This window comes from Taudactylus pleione, unplaced genomic scaffold (genome assembly GCF_031769625.1).
Source record: "Taudactylus pleione unplaced genomic scaffold, aTauple2 ptg000259l, whole genome shotgun sequence".
In the NCBI taxonomy this organism is placed as follows: Eukaryota; Metazoa; Chordata; class Amphibia; order Anura; family Myobatrachidae; genus Taudactylus; species Taudactylus pleione.
In genome coordinates, this window is record NW_028284661.1 from 1,205,494 (window position 1) to 1,223,003 (window position 17,510).

General features: G+C 43.8%; 1 protein-coding gene across 1 annotated transcript in view; it reads left to right on the plus strand.

Moving 5' to 3' along the window:
• RFX6 (regulatory factor X6) overlaps window positions 1–17,510 on the plus strand; it is a 119,061-nt gene that overhangs the window by 87,098 nt on the left and 14,453 nt on the right. Inside the window, exons 16-18 of the mRNA XM_088481007.1 lie at window positions 2,629–2,838; window positions 3,350–3,862; window positions 16,375–16,602. Of these exons, the coding sequence (XP_088337133.1) occupies window positions 2,629–2,838; window positions 3,350–3,862; window positions 16,375–16,602 (951 nt within the window). The remainder of the gene's footprint in view (window positions 1–2,628; window positions 2,839–3,349; window positions 3,863–16,374; window positions 16,603–17,510) is intronic.

Genomic DNA, 17,510 nt, shown 5'->3' on the forward strand with positions numbered 1-17,510 from the left:
AGCATAATTGGCATTACTGGAGTACTGCATAAGGGGCATTACAGGGGGGCACTGCATAATGGGCGCTGTATAAGGGGAATTAGCAGGGGGCATAGCATAAGGGGCATTACAGGGGGCACTGCATAATGGGCACTGTATAAGGGGCACTACTGGGGCACTGCATAAGGGGCACTACTAGGGGCACTGCAAAACAGATTTAATACAGGGGGCAATGTATAAGGGGCTCTGATACAGGGGGCATTGCATAAAGGGCAAAACTACAGGGGGCATTGTATAAGGAGTGCTGCATAAGGGGCAGTACTACAGGGGGTATTGCATAATGAGCACAATTACAGGGGCACTGTATAGGTAGACCTATGGGGGCCCCCGAGGAAAGTTTGCTATGGGGCCCCCATACTTCTGGTTACGACCATGGCAAAAGGGGTTATGTCCATACCTGCCTACCCTCTCGATTCCTGCGGGAGACTCCCGGATCAAGGCACAGTCTCCTGATGCCCTGGAAACTTAATTAAATCTCCCGCATTCCTCAGCTGTCGGCAATTATAGAGCACCTTCTCTAGCTGTAATTGCAGCCAGCGACCACCAGGGGGAGAGCATATGAAAGAGAGGTGTCCGGAATTGTAGAGCTTCAGCAACATGGCTGCCACCCTTCTGCAGTGAGGGCAGTATTTACCCTCTCCTCTAGTTATCCCTGCTCTCTGCTGCTGGACACAGGGCCATGACAGATGCTGTGTGGCTGTGCTACAGGTATAGAATAGTAATGTATTACTGTACTGTATGTGTGTGTGTCTGGCACTATGTATGTTGGGGGTGCATGGTATGGGTAGGGGGGCTGTATGCGGGGCACTTTGAGTTTGTGGGTATAGGGTGTGTATGATGGGTACTGTGTCAGTGTGGGTATGGGGTGTGCATGCTGGGCACTGTATGGGTATGGGGTGTGCATGTTGGGCACTGTATGGGTATGTATGCTGGGCACTGTATGGTATATGTGGGGGTATATACTGGCCACTGTGTTGGTATGGGGTGTGCATGCTGGACCTGTAAAGCATTTTGTAATATGCTGGCACCTTATAAATAAAGTTTAATAAAGGTTACCCATTCACACTGCCCCATAACCCAGGTTTTTACTGTGTCCTACACTACTCGCTACCCCGGTTGTAGTGGCGGGGCACTCGACCCGGGTTATTTTTCAAGGACCCTTTCACACTGGGCTGTGACCCGGGTCGACCTGGCAATAAACCAGTTTATTTTGGTGATGTAAAAGGGGTATAATAGACAAACTGATACACTTCTAATGGGTAAAGATGAGAATTCTATTAAGAAGTGATGTTGCCCATAGCAAACAATCAGATTTCATGTATTATCTTCTAAAAGGTGCTAGATAAATGAGAAGTAGAATCTGATTGGTTGCTATGGGCAACATCACTTCTTAAATAGAACTCCCATCTTAGTAAATGTACCCCTGACTGTCAGAAGGACCGCACATTAAGGGATATATATGAAACCTGTGAGAGAAATAAAGTGGAGAAGTTGCCCATAGCAACCAATCAGCTTCTAGCTATTATCTAGCACAGTCTTTAAAATGACAAGTAGAAGCTGATTGGTTGCTATGGGAAACTTATCCGCTTTATCTCTCTCAAAGGCTTGATACATCTCACCCCCTTACACTTACTCTCAGGTCTGTTATAGCAATACATTTAATCAAAGAAAGAGATACTATTCTGTAATAATATATCAGTAGACACTAAGCATTTTCATTTAAGATAAGTGTATACTAAGTCATACTTCCTAACCATCCTGAGGGACAGTCCAGAAAGGCCTAAGCTTTGGCCAACAGAGGGCATTTACAGCAGGCGTGGGTTACAGTTTGGGCTGACCACGGGTGGCCCCTATTTTGTTCTGATTTGGTATGTGAAGCTGTTGGGTGGTATGAATAAGCTATAGAAAAAAACAAATCTAATTTAATGTGACCTCTGAGTGACCAGATTTTACACAGGCTTAGATACCTAACTGCAAGGTGGGAACAGGCACAGTGCAGTTCTGCACAGAGATTTCCATCCATCAACCTTTTACACAAAAATAGATAACAAATTTGCATCAAACTGGCGCATAATAGTACATGAATTGCCACTGGAAGGATGGGGGAGCAATATTTCAATGGTGACACATGGCATGGCGGAGGTGGGTAGTACCACATGATTTATGGACATTGGTAGGTGGGGGTACTTCCACTGGGGATTTATTACTACTAGGGTGGTAATGCAACTGGTAATCTATTGTCACTGGGTATCTATTGTCACTGTGAGGGTGGGGGTCATTTTACAATAGGGACATACAGTATTTTACAATAGGGTGGTGCCAGACCCACCCTACATTTATTTTTTTCCCTAAAATAGGTAAATTTTTTTTTTAAATTGTGTTCTTGACTTAATAAAATATATATTTTTTAAAAATCAATACTTTTTGATGACGTCTTAAAAAAAAAAATCAGCTAAGTATTTAATAAATTAAAAGAAAGATGCTTCACAGAACATTGACTCAGTTTGATAATATATGTTGACAGGTTATGGATGAAAGCATGCAATATGTTGCTTCTACTGATACATTAATATATTTTTAACTTTCCAGATGCAAGCAAAGCCACATTTACTGCCTCACCAAGCTCTTGCTTCCTTGCTAGTCGAAACAAATCTGGGGGTGTTGCAAGTGATCCTGCAATTAAAAATGAGTGTCTTCAAGAACCGAATTACCATAATCTGTCACCAGAGCAACATGCTGGTCTTGTTCGTGACTTACACTCTTTTACAAATGAAAATAATGAAGACATTACGCTTACAGGTATTTGAGTGGTAATGGTACTACTGAAAGGATGGCTGAAAATGCATATCATGAGTAATGATACTTAAATAAAAAAATGTTTACTATTGATCTATCCAAGTAATGTATTCTAAGGCTTACATCATTTTCAACTGGAAAACTGGGATATCCTGGTCTCCTGGCAGATCATAAACCCACCACTAATTTTTTGGTCCCACAAAAGGTAGCATTAATAGAACTGCCCGCTTATCCTGATAGTTTGGGTTTACATTTTGTTACATTAAACATTGCACGTTAAACATTGTGGTGACTTTCCTGGAAAAGTGAGGATGTGAGACATTTTGAAGCCTAAATATAACACATATCGTAATTTAGAAGGCAATTAGAAGTCATCAAGGACTTGAAGGTCAGCTACATTATCTGAATATTATAATATACTGTCCTGACTAAGAACTATTTTGTCAAAAAGAGAATACTAATCATACAGTACCACTAAAACATATTTTCATATAACATTTACTATTTTTGTTAGATCACATGGAGGTTTCCCACAGCACAGCCCATCTGATGACTCCACCTATGTCACCAGCCATATTGAACCGGGGAAGTGTTATAAATCAAGGACCAATGGCTTTAAGGCCTTCTAGTGTGGGTTCAGGAATATCTACCCATTCTCAAGCCTCCTCATTTTCTGAACCACTCTACCAAAATATTCCTCAACCAAATCAGAACTATTTTGGAACTGGTTCAAACTATCAAGCCATGTTTAGAGCACATGTTCAGTCTCCATCTGGGGCCTTCCACCATAGGTTGGATCAGAGTCGATACTCACAGTTAAATGAGCAACAAGTTCCACGAGATTATTTCACCAACAGCTGTGCAGTGACTCCATTCAACACTCGTCCTTCTTCAAACTATGGATCGTCATCAAATACTCAAGACATACAAAATATGCAGTTCTTTAATACCAGTGGATTTAATTTTTTAAATGGTTCTGTCTCTGGAAACTGTCAAGGAGGAGGTTATTCTTCAAACACATCCAACGGTACTGTTACAATTCGTATAAAATTATTTGTTTACTATTTTATTTATAACAGTTACAGGTATCTGCAATATTATAGCCTTTTCTGAACCTTTATTATAAAGAGTTTTAGAAGGTAGATAATTCTTGAAACCTTCATGTAAATAAGGTAGATGATTCTTGAGACCTTCATGTAAATAAGGTAGATGATTCTTGAGACCTTCATGTAAATAAGGTAGATGATTCTTGAGACCTTCATGTAAATAAGGTAGATGATTCTTGAGACATTCAGGTATGTCAGATAAATAATGACAACATTAAGTTAGGGCAAATATGTGTGAGGTATGAACAGTCAAGTTGCATTGATTCTGAAATTATTTGCTTAGATACACAGTGGAGTTAATGGTAGGTGACAGATAATAAGGGGTGTGGCCTCATGGGCAAGAGTCTTGGCCCTGTGGCATGCCCAGTTGTCATCACTCTGGAGGTATGCCAAGCAACCCTGGAGATGCTGAGCTGCCCCGAGGCTCTTCCCCGCACTGTGTAGATGCTGCCAAATCTCCCCCCCTTCCCCTGCAGGACACTGTGGCCCGCGGGTGGGACAGACCCTGAAAAGGGAGGCAGTTGGGAGGTTTGCAGTGTGTGCCACATATGCACTCATGCTTATTTGCATGATTCTGCCACTTACGCTGGCTTACGTCTAGAAAGGGTACTTTGTAGGACTTGGGACTCTAGTATAGGCCATTTACAGTAAGGGCATGCTTTTACAATAGAAAGCACATGCAGACTGGAATAAAGATGCATATATTCCTAAAAAAGCCATATTATTTGTGGGTGATCAGAGGCAAGTACAAACAGTGGAAGATAATGATTGAAGTGTAGCAAGCCTCCTGTGATTTGCTAATTGATTAGTGATTTCTTTGCCCCTCGGATATATACTATGCTTTTATTATGTGTTTTACCAAAGCTTTAAGAAATGGTTAGCTGTTTGTGTTGTATTAGGGAGGTTTAAGCAGTTTTATTCATGTCTAATACCAAACACATTGTTGCAATTAATATAAATGGTTGAAAAGATGGGAGCAAGTGGCTTGCAAGTGTGTGTGAGACAGATGCCTGACATAAACCAGGTGGAAACGCTGCTTTGCATATGGATTCCAGTTTTTTAAAATAAACACAAACTGCGATTGTACTTTGGGGTACTGTTATGGCCAACCATGCATCAGGGCTATATTCATCATATTGCATCTAAATTAGCAAGACAATTTTGATTTTGAATTTATTAATAAGTAAGCTGACTTTAATACAAAAAATTCAGTCTGAAAAATAATATACATAGAAATACTGAATGCTTTATGGAAGTTACTTTAAGGGATCCTAGTGTACACTCACCTCAGTCTGGTAGATCCTGTGCTGGCACACCTGCACAATTGTACCCTCTGGTATCCCATAAGTAGTATGTCCCTGAAGGAGAATAGAGATAAAAAATATGGGCCCTCATTCAGAGCCGTACGCTCTGAGCAGAGCGCACGCTCTGAATGAGGGCCGGGCTCCATTTTCATGGAGCGTCCTCCTGGACGCTCGTATAGCTGTGGGTCACCACCCACAGGCTATACGAGCGTGCTTTGTGATGGCCGCGATGGTCGAGACCATCGCGACCATCGAAATTGCGAGCCGGAGCCTGCGGTTGAGGTTTTCAACCGCAAGCTCCGGAGTGATTTTGGCTCTATCAGAGCCAAAATCACTCCCACTGACATCACTAGTGATGTCAGTGGGCCGGCTTCTGACGGGAGGCACGTCAGGGAGGCACGCCCCCGGCATGCCCACCAAGGGGGGCGTGCTGTCAATCAACATTGACAGCACGCCCCCTTTGATCGGACACAACGAGCGAAGGACTTTCCTTCGCTCGTCGCGTCTGGCGCATGCGCACGACGGAGCTCCCTCCGTCGTGCGCATGCTCAGTGCATAACATCGACCCACTTGCGAGCGGACAGCCGCTCGCGAGTGGGTCTGAATCAGGCCCATGGTCTGTATCTGTTGACCAGACAGGGGAAGAGAAAACTGTGGCTTCACATGGCCAAGTGAATGGTCATCCCAGGCACAGTAGTCTCTATAGATGTATGCTGTATTGCTTTAAAATGGATGACAGACGTTGCATCACTGCCATCAACTTATTATTGAAGAAGTGCCTATGCAGCCATTGTTAAGCATGACTGCACCTAGTAAAGACACATTTCTGTAGCCCTCCAGAGTGCTGTGATGATTTGTACACAGACCACTTTACAGCCTTAGGGGTCTATTTACTAAACCTTGGATGGAGATAAAGTGAACGGAGATAAAGTACCAGCCAATCAGCTCCTAACTGCCATGTCACAGGCTGTGTTTGAAAAATGACAGTTAGGAGCTGGTTGGTTGGATCTTTATCTCAGTCCACTTTATCTCAATCCAAGGCTTAAAAAATAGACCCCTAATACACTGGTTCTACTCTCGTGGTGCTTTGCACCCAAGCATAACTGTTGACCTTACACGGGTGTGCAAGTCACACCTAAGCCCAGTAGGAGTAGGGCTAGGGAAGACTAAACAGACACAGTGTATATACTCGCCGCAGTTTTCTCACTTTGCTAGGGGATCATGGCACAGTACCTGTGATGACATACAATACCCCCTCTCACACAACTGCTATAATTTAAAACTATTTCTAATAATGAGCCACTCGGCTGGGCAACTAACAAACAAAACTTCACACCTACCCACTGTAAACAACAAATGCTGGCTCTGTAGTGCACTTCTTCAAAACTGCATCACAAATTAATATAAATGAGCAAATCCAACATAAGTGACAACGGCAGTATCAAGTTAGAATGAATCAATGCTATAACACACACTCCAGTATTCTGCTCTTAATTGTCTTAAGTAATGTATTTACTGTCCTCCCTTTACTTATTGGTGGGTGGGATTAGGCCTATCTAGCTGCGTATTTATAATGGGTGCAGGGTGTGCGGTGCAAACGGGCCCCTAGGTCCGGGGGGGCCCACACCGCACACACATGTCCACCCCGCCCATTTTTCTGGCATTGTGCACATGCGCACTAGGGAAATCGCTGGGAAAATGGTGGCTGCACCATTTTCCAAGTGACCTGCGCATGCGCAGTAGACTGGGAACACTCTAGTGCCCTGAGTTTACTGCTGCGGCGACCCGGCTTGCCGCCAGGGAGAGAGGAGGGGGCCCCGGACTGGGAATGCACACTGGCCCCCTTCTCTCTTAGGATGCCTCTCAACCCACCCTCAACTCACTGTTAAGAATTAAAGGGCTAGAACAATAGGGCACTCTTTTGTCACTTAAGGGAATGGCGGTGGTATGGCAGAGTAGTTGCACACACCAGCGGATGCCTTGAATCAATGAACAGCCCAGTACTTAACCAGTGGGGTGGTTTATTCAGCAGTAATGTAATTGGTACAGCAGTACTTACAGTTATGCAAGCACACACTTTTTAGCATGAAGCAAAGCTTAAGCAGATACAGATCACCGGCCGGTGACGATATATGGGTAACGGTGCAGGTTGTAAGCGTTGCCAGTGGCTGTAATAGGATGTATCTAGCAGGGTCTCTCTGGAGCTAAGTAGGACATGTCCATGTCCCACTGCAGCACTCCAACACAATAAGGAACCACAAGATGGTATAATGCATAAGCAAAAATACAGATGGCTGCCATCTTGTTTAGGGTCTAAAGCCTCACTAAACGAGCCAACATGGAGCATGCATAGTAGTATTCTCTGGCTTTAAAAGACTTAAGTAGCCTCAAATAGCCTTGTGCCCACATTTTTTCAGCCTGGCCATGGGCTTCATGCCTAAAACACACAATGATGGTACAGGCATAGAGCCTGAATTAACCACTTGGTCATGGGCCTAGGAATCAGGGCCAGTGCTAGGTGTCTCGGCATCCAGCACCATCCCGTGCTCCCCCACCCCTTCCCTCACTGAGCCCTTTGCCACAGCATAAAATAATAACAGAAACAGGTGGTTGGAGGGCGGAGATCTTCTGCAGCCGGACTCCAGCACCCATGTGCGGCCTCACGTACGAAGTGTGCCTGGAGCTGGCCCTGCTAGGAATGAATCAAAGGAAGGCAGCAGTAGGAGGCTTCATGTAGCTTTCTTGCTTCTTAAGCTGCTGATACACTCCATAGAGCTTAAATAACATTACATAGCCAAATATACCTTAACATCCATGTAAACTGCATACCTTCTGAATAACCTGATAAAGGCAGGACAGTCCTTTGAGCTAGAAAGTTCACATGTACAGTATGTCTTGATGCACATAGCAGCATTGAATAGTTGCCACACCCACCTGCCATGGTAATAAACGTATGTTTTGAAAGGAGGGGGTTAAAGGGTTCCTAGCATTTCAAAGGCACTACATCCTGATTATAACATTGCCTAAATCATGACGTGGCCACATACCCCATTATTGTCTGTACCGATTCAAAAAGCTGCAAGGTTTGAAGATATGACAATATGTTAGCCTGTGCTATTTCTGTATTTGTGGCAGTTTTAACCAATGGCTAATGGACCAATATTGCAGCCTATTACATCCATGGTTTATCTGGCATTTGTTAAAACAGCTGTGAATAAAGAAACAGAGGTTGTCATTAGAGATGTGCAGGCTCGGTTTGCGGCGGATTTTCCCGCCAAGTCTGGATTTTTCCCGCCAAAAATTGGATCTCAGAAAGAGGCAAAACATCATCTTTCATGGACAAACATTATCTTTCATGGACTTCTGTCCATGAAAGATGATGTTTGTCAATGAAAAATGAAGTTTTGCCTCTTTCTGAGACCCAATTTTTGTCGGGAAAAATTTGAACTTGGAGGGAAAATCTGAACCAAACTGAGCCTGCACATCTCTAGTTGTCATAGTAAACAATAACTATTCTAACATCTAACAAGTGAGGTTACATTCACTTTCTAATGAGCACAGGGCCTGATTCAGACCCGGTCGCGAGCGCTGAGCGCTCGCAACCGGGTCGATGGTGGCCCACAGCGCATGCGCACGATGGAGCCAGCTCCACCGTGCGCAAGCGCGAGATCCGGCTAGCGACGGGCAATCCGTCGCTCCGGGTCTTGCACCAAAGGGAGTGAGCTGTCGATGTTGAGTGACAGCTCGCCCCCTTTGGTGGGAGGGCCGGGGGACTGGCTGCCCAAATGGAGGCGTTCCCATGAGAACGCCTGCCATTTGGGGGCGGCCCCACTGACATCACGAGTGATGTCAGTGGAGAGATTCCGGCTCTGTTAGAGCCGAAATCTCTCTGAGACTTGCGGCCACGAGACCCTACCACAAGGTCTCGTCGCAAGCCCGATGGTCACGATGGTCTTGACCATCGCGACCATCAACCTGGCCACTCGTTATAGCTGTGGGTGGTCACCCACAGCTATGCGAGGGGCCAGGTGGCCGCACATAAAAAAAAAAAAAACCTGATTCAGAGAGAGCGCTCTTTCAGAGCGTCCGGCTCTGAATCAGGGCCACAGTCCAAAGCAGCACATGCAAATATTGTGCAAAATAATGAGTACCTCCTTATATTATTCATTGGAGATTACCTGGGCCATCTTTTACAAGTTTATGGCATAATAGAAGCTATATTTAAAACACACTTGGCCTGTAACATATATTGTAAATGTAGATTTGTTTTAAGGGCAAAGAAAATAACCCTGTTAGAAATGTTGTTAACTGTGAGCAAGTACAGATGTGTCCTCATACATCTAGCCTCGCTGTGGCGACAGATGCCTGCTGCGATTTCGTATGCAATGCAGCTGCGAATATATGCTAATGGTTCAAAAGATCAGCTGAGCATAGGGATGCCCACTGCTGCTTTGTCATATTCGTACGAAGGCGCTTACATGAGTAATTATCGGTAACATCGACGCACATCGAGCAGCCATCTTGCCCTTGCGACAGGTCTGACCAGCCGCAAACACAGCAGCTCTCCTAACACAGAGAGAGCTCTCATGCTGTCAGGATCCTGACTAGTTCTTTCATTTGTTTTGTCTTGTGACTTACCCCTGCCATCTGACTTGTGGATCTTGATGTTCTAGTTGCCTGGGAGATCTGCTCAGACATGCAGACTGCAACACTTCCAGTGTGTGCATAAAAGGCCCCCATACATCAGAGATTGATTGTGTATAAAAATCTTTCCCTTTTTCAATCGATTGTGGCATCTCTGCAATCTGCAATCGATTGAAAAAGGGAAAGATTTCTATACAAAATCGATTGCAAATTGCACGATTGCTGCAATCAATCTCTGATGTATGGGGGCCTTTAGACTGTGTTGTTACTACCAAGTTGATTACACCACCTGAGTCTCCTTCTGTCTGTGAACCCTGCAAATTCCTGATTGGAATAGCAGGTGTAGTCCAAACAGTGGTGCTAGCTTTGAAGAACTACAGAGATTGTAGATACAATTGCTCTCTGTGCATGCTGTTCCCTCTACATGTCCACAGTTTGCTGGAAACCAGACTTCCCTTCTAAACTGTGTATGGGTTTAGCCATGTAGGATCCAGTCATCTTACTTTCCACTACCACTCAGAGCACTGCTATCAGACCACCTGACTGCATCAGCCAGTCCCTGTCTGACCAAGGGTATAAGGGCCTGATTCAGAGCCGGACGCTATTTGCGCTCGGTCGTTCAGAAAAAGGGGGTGGCTATTTAAATTGACCGTTCACTCTTTTGCTGTCTGTTCACGCCTCTATATCTGAACGAGCGAACAAAACATGCGAAAGTAATTTTGAAAAAAACGCCCCCTGGCTGCTCGCATCATACGTCATGTCCGCTATTTATTAGATTAATCGAGTACATCGGACGGCGTATGAACTGCTCGCTATTCTTGTGGTTGGTTTTTCCTACCACAATCATGCGAGCAGTTCTGACTATAAAACAACCAAGTGACGTGGTCGATGATGCTGCTTTATTAATTATGCACACCCTTAAAATGCCCGTTTTGACCTTTAGGCACGCCTGCGTTCGGATCTCCACTCCCCGTTTTCAAGCACCTTCCCCTATTACCACCCACATACGCCTCTTCCTGTCACTCAAAATAGCAGTCATTCGCTATTTAGCGAACACACGATTTTCGGCCGCACTGACTGGTTCGCGCATGCGTCTTACAATTAGGGATGTGCAGGCTCGGATAGGTTCGAGTTTGCACGCCGAGTTCGGATTTTTCCCTCCAAAAAAACGGAACTCAGAATGAGGAAAACGTCATCTTGCATGGACAAACATCATTATTCCATGCAAGATGACGTTTTGTCTCGTTCTGAGTTCCGTTTTTTTGGAGGGAAAAATCTGAACTCGGCATGCAAACTCTAACCTATCCGAGCCTGCACATCCCTAATTACAATCCGTACGCATGCGCAGTTGGGCGAACGTCGCTCGGAACGAATGAGCGGCCGCTTACGAGCGGCTCTGAATCAGGCCCTAAGTATCCTGTACTGACAGCATTCAGTGCCTGAACAACTAGTTACTTCTGCGGTGTAACAGGTTATGCTGTTACTGGCTCCCTGTGTTCAAGTTCTATTCCAGGCTCCTGCAGTCCCAGTGCGGTTCTGCAAGTTCTCCTACAGGTTCCAGTCCGGCCCTGCAAAGTTCTCCTAGCAGTTCCGGTCCTGTTCTGCAAGTTCCACTATCGGTCCCAGTCCGGTTCTGCAAGTTCTACTACCTGTCCCAGTCCGGTTCTGCAAGTTCCATTACCGATCCCAGTCCGATTCTGCAAGTTCAACTACCGGTCCCAGTCCGGTTCTGCAAGTTCTCCTACCGGTTCCAGTCCAGCCTTGCAAAGTTCTCCAACCAGTCCTGGTCTGGTTCTTCAGCCAGTTCCAGTCTAGTCCTGCAAAGTTCTCCTACCGGTCCACTCTGGTTAGCCTGACCATTGACGCTACCATTTGCTTACAGCAGTTACACTATCCAGCTGCTGCTATAGGTTCCTGACCAGCTCTACAAGTTACTCCAGTCTGACTAGTCAGGTTCCTCCTGGCTACTTCACAGCTATCTATTGCTACCATTTATCACCAAAGGCAGTTATCACTGCTACCCAAGTCTCTATGAAAAAGAGCTATATATCACGTCCACAGTTCCTGCTGAGATTGCCTGCTGCTGATTCCGCACCGACGCCTGAAACAGGTAAATCTGACTTACCAGCCGTGACACATGCTGTGTAGGAAATTGCAATGGCTAATTTATGCATGCCCATGTAACAGCGTTTAAATGCTAAGACACACCAGCGTTTTTCTGACCACCCCCCGTTACTTCCCCCAAATACTAACTACCTGTGACTCACTTTGCAAATTGTTCTTCTGTGTGTGCATAATTGCAAAACAATCGCAGCGTGTGCACAGTGTGGCTTATATGCATGTGCAATGGCAAATAATTGCTTGATATGCTCTGAATCAGGCCATGAGTCTATAAATAAAGCACAATGGAACTTGACATGGAAAAAAGCCACAACTGCTGCATCATAGCACTTTGTATACAGATATACAAGTGTGGCATATCAAATTAATCATCGCAGTCTCCTGGTGCATCCTAGCCACATTGCATTGTGACTATGATGCATTTTCAGCCAAAAAAATGCAGAAAAGATGCTCGGCTCAAGACGAGTCGTACGGGACTTGTCGCGCTGAAAGGGGCTGGTTGGTGCGACTGCAAAGCAATGCGTTAGGACACATCTGTACCAGCAATTTAGAGATTTAAGCATCTCAATTGCAACTCCATTTGTAGCTAAATGGGTATAGCTGGGTTGGCTATGATGTTATGAGTGCATCTTAAGGGCGTGTAGGTGGTATTACAGGTTATTCTGAGTTAAGTGTATGCAGAGGTTCACCTGGTTTTGGTCTGATCTCTTGCACCAGGTGCTGTATAGGACTGGGGCAAATGTGGGCTGATAATAATGAACACTACTTTCACAAGTGGAAGTAAAGGGGAAGTGGTTGCCACATAGATGCATGTAACTGCAAATGGGTGAATATCTGAATTTCTTTCAGTGAAGCAACCCCTGAGTCTCTTAAATTTTCTTCTCTTCCTACTTTACAAAGGGCTCGATTCAATTGATATCGAAGTAAATAGTGCCGGGAGTGAGCTCCCGATGCTATTTACTTCGCAATCAATAGAATCGAGCCCTAAGAGTCCATTTGACACTATTATCTAGCAAATCACTAATTCTCTGCCTCCAATGCCAAGCCCAGTCTTAACTAAAATCTTTAATCTCTCCTTCTGCACTGGTATATTTCAATTATTGCTCAAGCATACAGTAATTAGTCTTATTTTGATCAAAAACAAATAAAAGAAAAGCAAATATTGATCCAAATTATCTCACAAATGACCATTCTATCACTCAAATCTCAAGTGTCTCTAAGCTTCTTCAGAGATTTCTTATACACACATTACCTACTTCCTTTCCTCAAACACCCTATGAATCTTTGTTCCATCAAGATTTAATTTCCAATATTCTGTAGTGATTGCACTGATTAAGGTGGTTAATAATTTGATCATAGCTAAAGACTTTTATTCACTTTTTTTCCCCTAAATCTCTCTATAGCATTTAATATTGTCCACCACTTACTCATGGAAACACTGAATTATCTAGAAAATCAGGGCACTATCCTATCCTGGTTCTCATCCTACTTATAAAACGGTCCCTTTAGTGTTCATTTCTCAGGTTCAAACTCCACTCCACTTCTTTAATAGTTGGAGTATCACAATACTCAGTCCCAGGTCCTCTGCTCTTCTATATCTATATCACATATCTTGAAAGAGCTCAACCCAATTCTTTCACCCTACATCTCTGACCTGACCACCCTCCATAATCCCTCCCACCCACTTTGCCCAGCCAATGACTGCTGTCTCTCCCCCTAAACTGATTACCTCCTTTCAATTCAAGATTTCACCAGTGCTGCTGCCCACCACTGGAACTCTCTCCCTTTCCCATCAGACTCTCCATCTCTCTCCAAAGCTTCAAACCACTAAAGCTTTCTACTCTCATCCTAACCCAATGCTCTATCCTCCCTGCTCACTGTCTCTCACCTAAGTACACCTCATGTGTACTCGTGAGTATGTACAAAGGAAAAAAAATCATAGATATATTACCTACTATAAATGATACCCAACCACCCTCCCCCTCCTATACCCTTACCCTATCCATTTGGAGATCTCTTCCGCTGAATCTGTCCCTCTCTTGTAGCCATCGGTCAGCAGTGCCCAGGAAGCAGCTGCTTGTATGGCAGGTCCCGCCAAGGCTCCTGCTTTCTGTGAAGAGGAGCCTATTGCTGCCTAGCACAACCCCTGTGAGGGGATAACTGTAGGCTGGCTCACCTCCTTCCTTCTCTCTGCCATTCTAAATAAGGCAGCTGCAGCTCATGGTCTCCTGCTGGTGCCCCCCCCCCCGGTAACTTGGAGCAAATTCCACAACTACTCCCTTACTGTCTCTTTCCCATAGCCCATGTTATGCCATATTGTTTTGCACTATTTCTGCTTTGTTGCTTTTGTACTTTGTAAGAAGTTCAGAACCTGTGGAAATCTTGTACCACTATATAAACAAATGAAAATAATAAATAATAATAATCCCTACATGTATTACAAGCTATTGCACTTCTTATCTGGTTATGCATGGATTTATGTTTTTTACATGGAAAATTATTCAGCACAGTAATAGCATAGGTTTAGTCAAATTATTTTACCTTCCAATGAGAAGGTACTGTAGCATTGAGTTGAGCATCTATTTTACTTTTTTTAACCTCTAACTTTGAATGCCTACTGTATTCTGATTTATTTGGAGCTGTTGGCGAGTATGCTGCAGTCAAATATGTTTGGAAGAGACTATGAGAAAATGAGACAGATATTCTCACTGTAACCTCCGTCATTGCTGGTAAAGATATATGTGTGGTTCGGAGCGCTCTTAAACTAGAAGCTAAGTGGTAGGTAATTCCTCATGTATTACTTGGGGTTCTTTATTTATTTTTAGCCCTAGTGCTGCCTCGGATACCTGTAGCCTTCCTTTGCCACTGTAGACTCAAATAGTAAAAACAAATGCGTATGAGGCGCAAACTATGGTTGGTTATATGAATTTCATTTATTTTATTTAATTATTTTATTTAATTGTTAAAATATTTAATAAGGGATTTGTTTCTGACACTGTGAATAAAAATCTGTAAGATGTAATAAAAACAGCACTAAATAAACTTACATAGTTTATATAAAAGATACATCAGAAATGAATATATACTGCAGACCGATCATGTATCCTGATATGTAGCAATGATAAGTAAATAAATAAATAAATATTTAAATAAATAAATAAATAAATAGTTGAATAAATGGGTGAGTCAATCAATACATTACTGGGTATTGAAATAAAGTAAAATAAGGATTTCCTTATAAAGGGTTTGTTATGACTCCTCCTTTTCTTTGTAACTCTTTAGTTGCCTGTATGTTGTCAACAGACAGGTAATGGTGGGAGGTATTGATTTTAAATGTTGTATAAAAATTATGGCATGAGTATAAATAAACAGTCGTTGCATGAATACACAAATTAATTACAAATTGTTTGCATAATCTAAGAAGTGAAAAGTTCATCTTGGGAATAGAGAGATGTTCTGGATATTGGTGAGTTTCAAGTTGAGCTAGCTAAATAGATCAGTATAGGTGGCATGGAAGATCCAAGCAACTTATGAGCAGATCCAGACCCGCTCGCTAGGATGCGTTCGCTCGTAGCTCGCCGATTTTCACAATCTGCACATGCGTATGCTTCGCAGTGCATGTGCGCGAACAGTGCGAACGATCAGGAAGCGGTCACTCACTGAGCATAGACAGCCCAGCAAAGTGAGTAACAGGAGAAGTCATTTGTGGGTGGTGACAGGGGCTGGCCACTAGAAACGGGGGAGTGGAGGTGTGAACGCAGGCGGGCCTGAGTGTCTCAACGCCATTTCAGAGGCGTGCATAATTAACAGGCAGCGTCATAGTACATGTCACCTGGTTGTATTTCACACTGAAGTGATCACAGTGCTTGCAGAAGGGTATGGTCAACCTCAAATGCTGCGGTCGCATCCGATGGTGCTCGATGTACCAATGGTTCATGCACTTCCTGTAGATGACGTGCGCAAGTGGGCGTCTTATAACAGGCTGGTCGGCGTGTGCATACTAAAAGTGATCGCACGCCAAGATATAGTGGCCGTGCTAATGCCTTGCCGTGCGATCGCCTGCCCTGCTGGGCGTGCGCTGGATTTGCATATGCTGGGTGTGTGCGAACACATCTAGCGAGCGGGTCTGAATGAGCTTCATAGTTTCACCAGCATTTAGCTTATCTGAGGTAAATGTTTTTTTCTTTCTGCCATATTGCTTTTTCTATTGTATTTGGCTCTGCTAAGTGTTGTATATGATCATCATTAAAACCTGCATTACATATACCAGTATATCTAGCTGTAGCAAATTCTGTTGACATAAAATAGAATATATGTACATTACATTTGATATTTACCAAATTTGTATATTTCTTTTTTGATAGGTTACTATGGAAATCCTTTAAACTATTCAGAATCTCACCGGCTTGGGTCAATAATTGATCAGCATGTTTCAGTCATTAGCAGCGTTAGTACCATTCGCCCTCTTCCTTCATTTAATGACATCAATGATCCACTCAATATATTAGACGACAGTGGACGAAAGCAAGTTGGACCTTACTACACAGACTCATCTCCTCCCATTATTTGTCGCAATTCAGTGGGTAAGACAAGTACTTGCTTTTTTTGCAGATAATTACCTGAAGTTAATCACACATGATGGCGATATCTTATTGGGCTCCATTTAACACTGATACTTATTACTGGAGGCATATATTTTTTAGTGGCACAGTGACATTAACGAATATGCCGTCGACATTTAATATAACTTATTTTTCCAGCGGGTCCTGCAGTATCCTCCTCCACTGTGTTGCCAGCACCCTAACAATCAGAGTCGGGCTGGGCTAGCATGCCATTTGACCCTCAGGCCGGTATACTTTTAGGCATTTGGGGCCGTGCCAGCCAGGAGGCAGACAGAGTCGGAGTGGCCTATAGGCAAACGCAGGGTTTTTTTTGGTTTCCAGGAAACCCGCCTCCTCAACCCACACCATGACCCCAATAGAAATAGTATATAATACAATTTTACTAGCGCTCATGTTCTACCCAGTATCACAAGTGATATAATTAGCACCACCTTTTAACATGTGTCCGCCAGTAATAAACACACCTGTGCACCAACTACACCAACTAGGAGATCTGGAAAACATGCACTGTTAGGGTTGCACTGATATAGACCATCTATAGGGTTAATTATTAATACAGTTATCCAGGGTATAAGGAGACCAATATGTACGTGTGTCCAGGGCACTGCTAGGTTCTTCTGCTGCTCCCCCAGACTCATGTTTTGCTCCTATGCGCTGAAATGGTGCCCACATGTGAAATAAAAACATTCAGCTCAGGCAGGATGGTCCTGTATACAGGATGTTGGAATTATGACATACACTACACTTTGTATGACGCATATTAAAGCTGGTTAAGTGCTACTTATGACCTCTTCATGTACTGTCCACACTCGCTCTAACATCATGCATTTGGAAACCCCCCTCTAGAAATCCTGCATTTGCCCCTGTAGCCGGCCAGC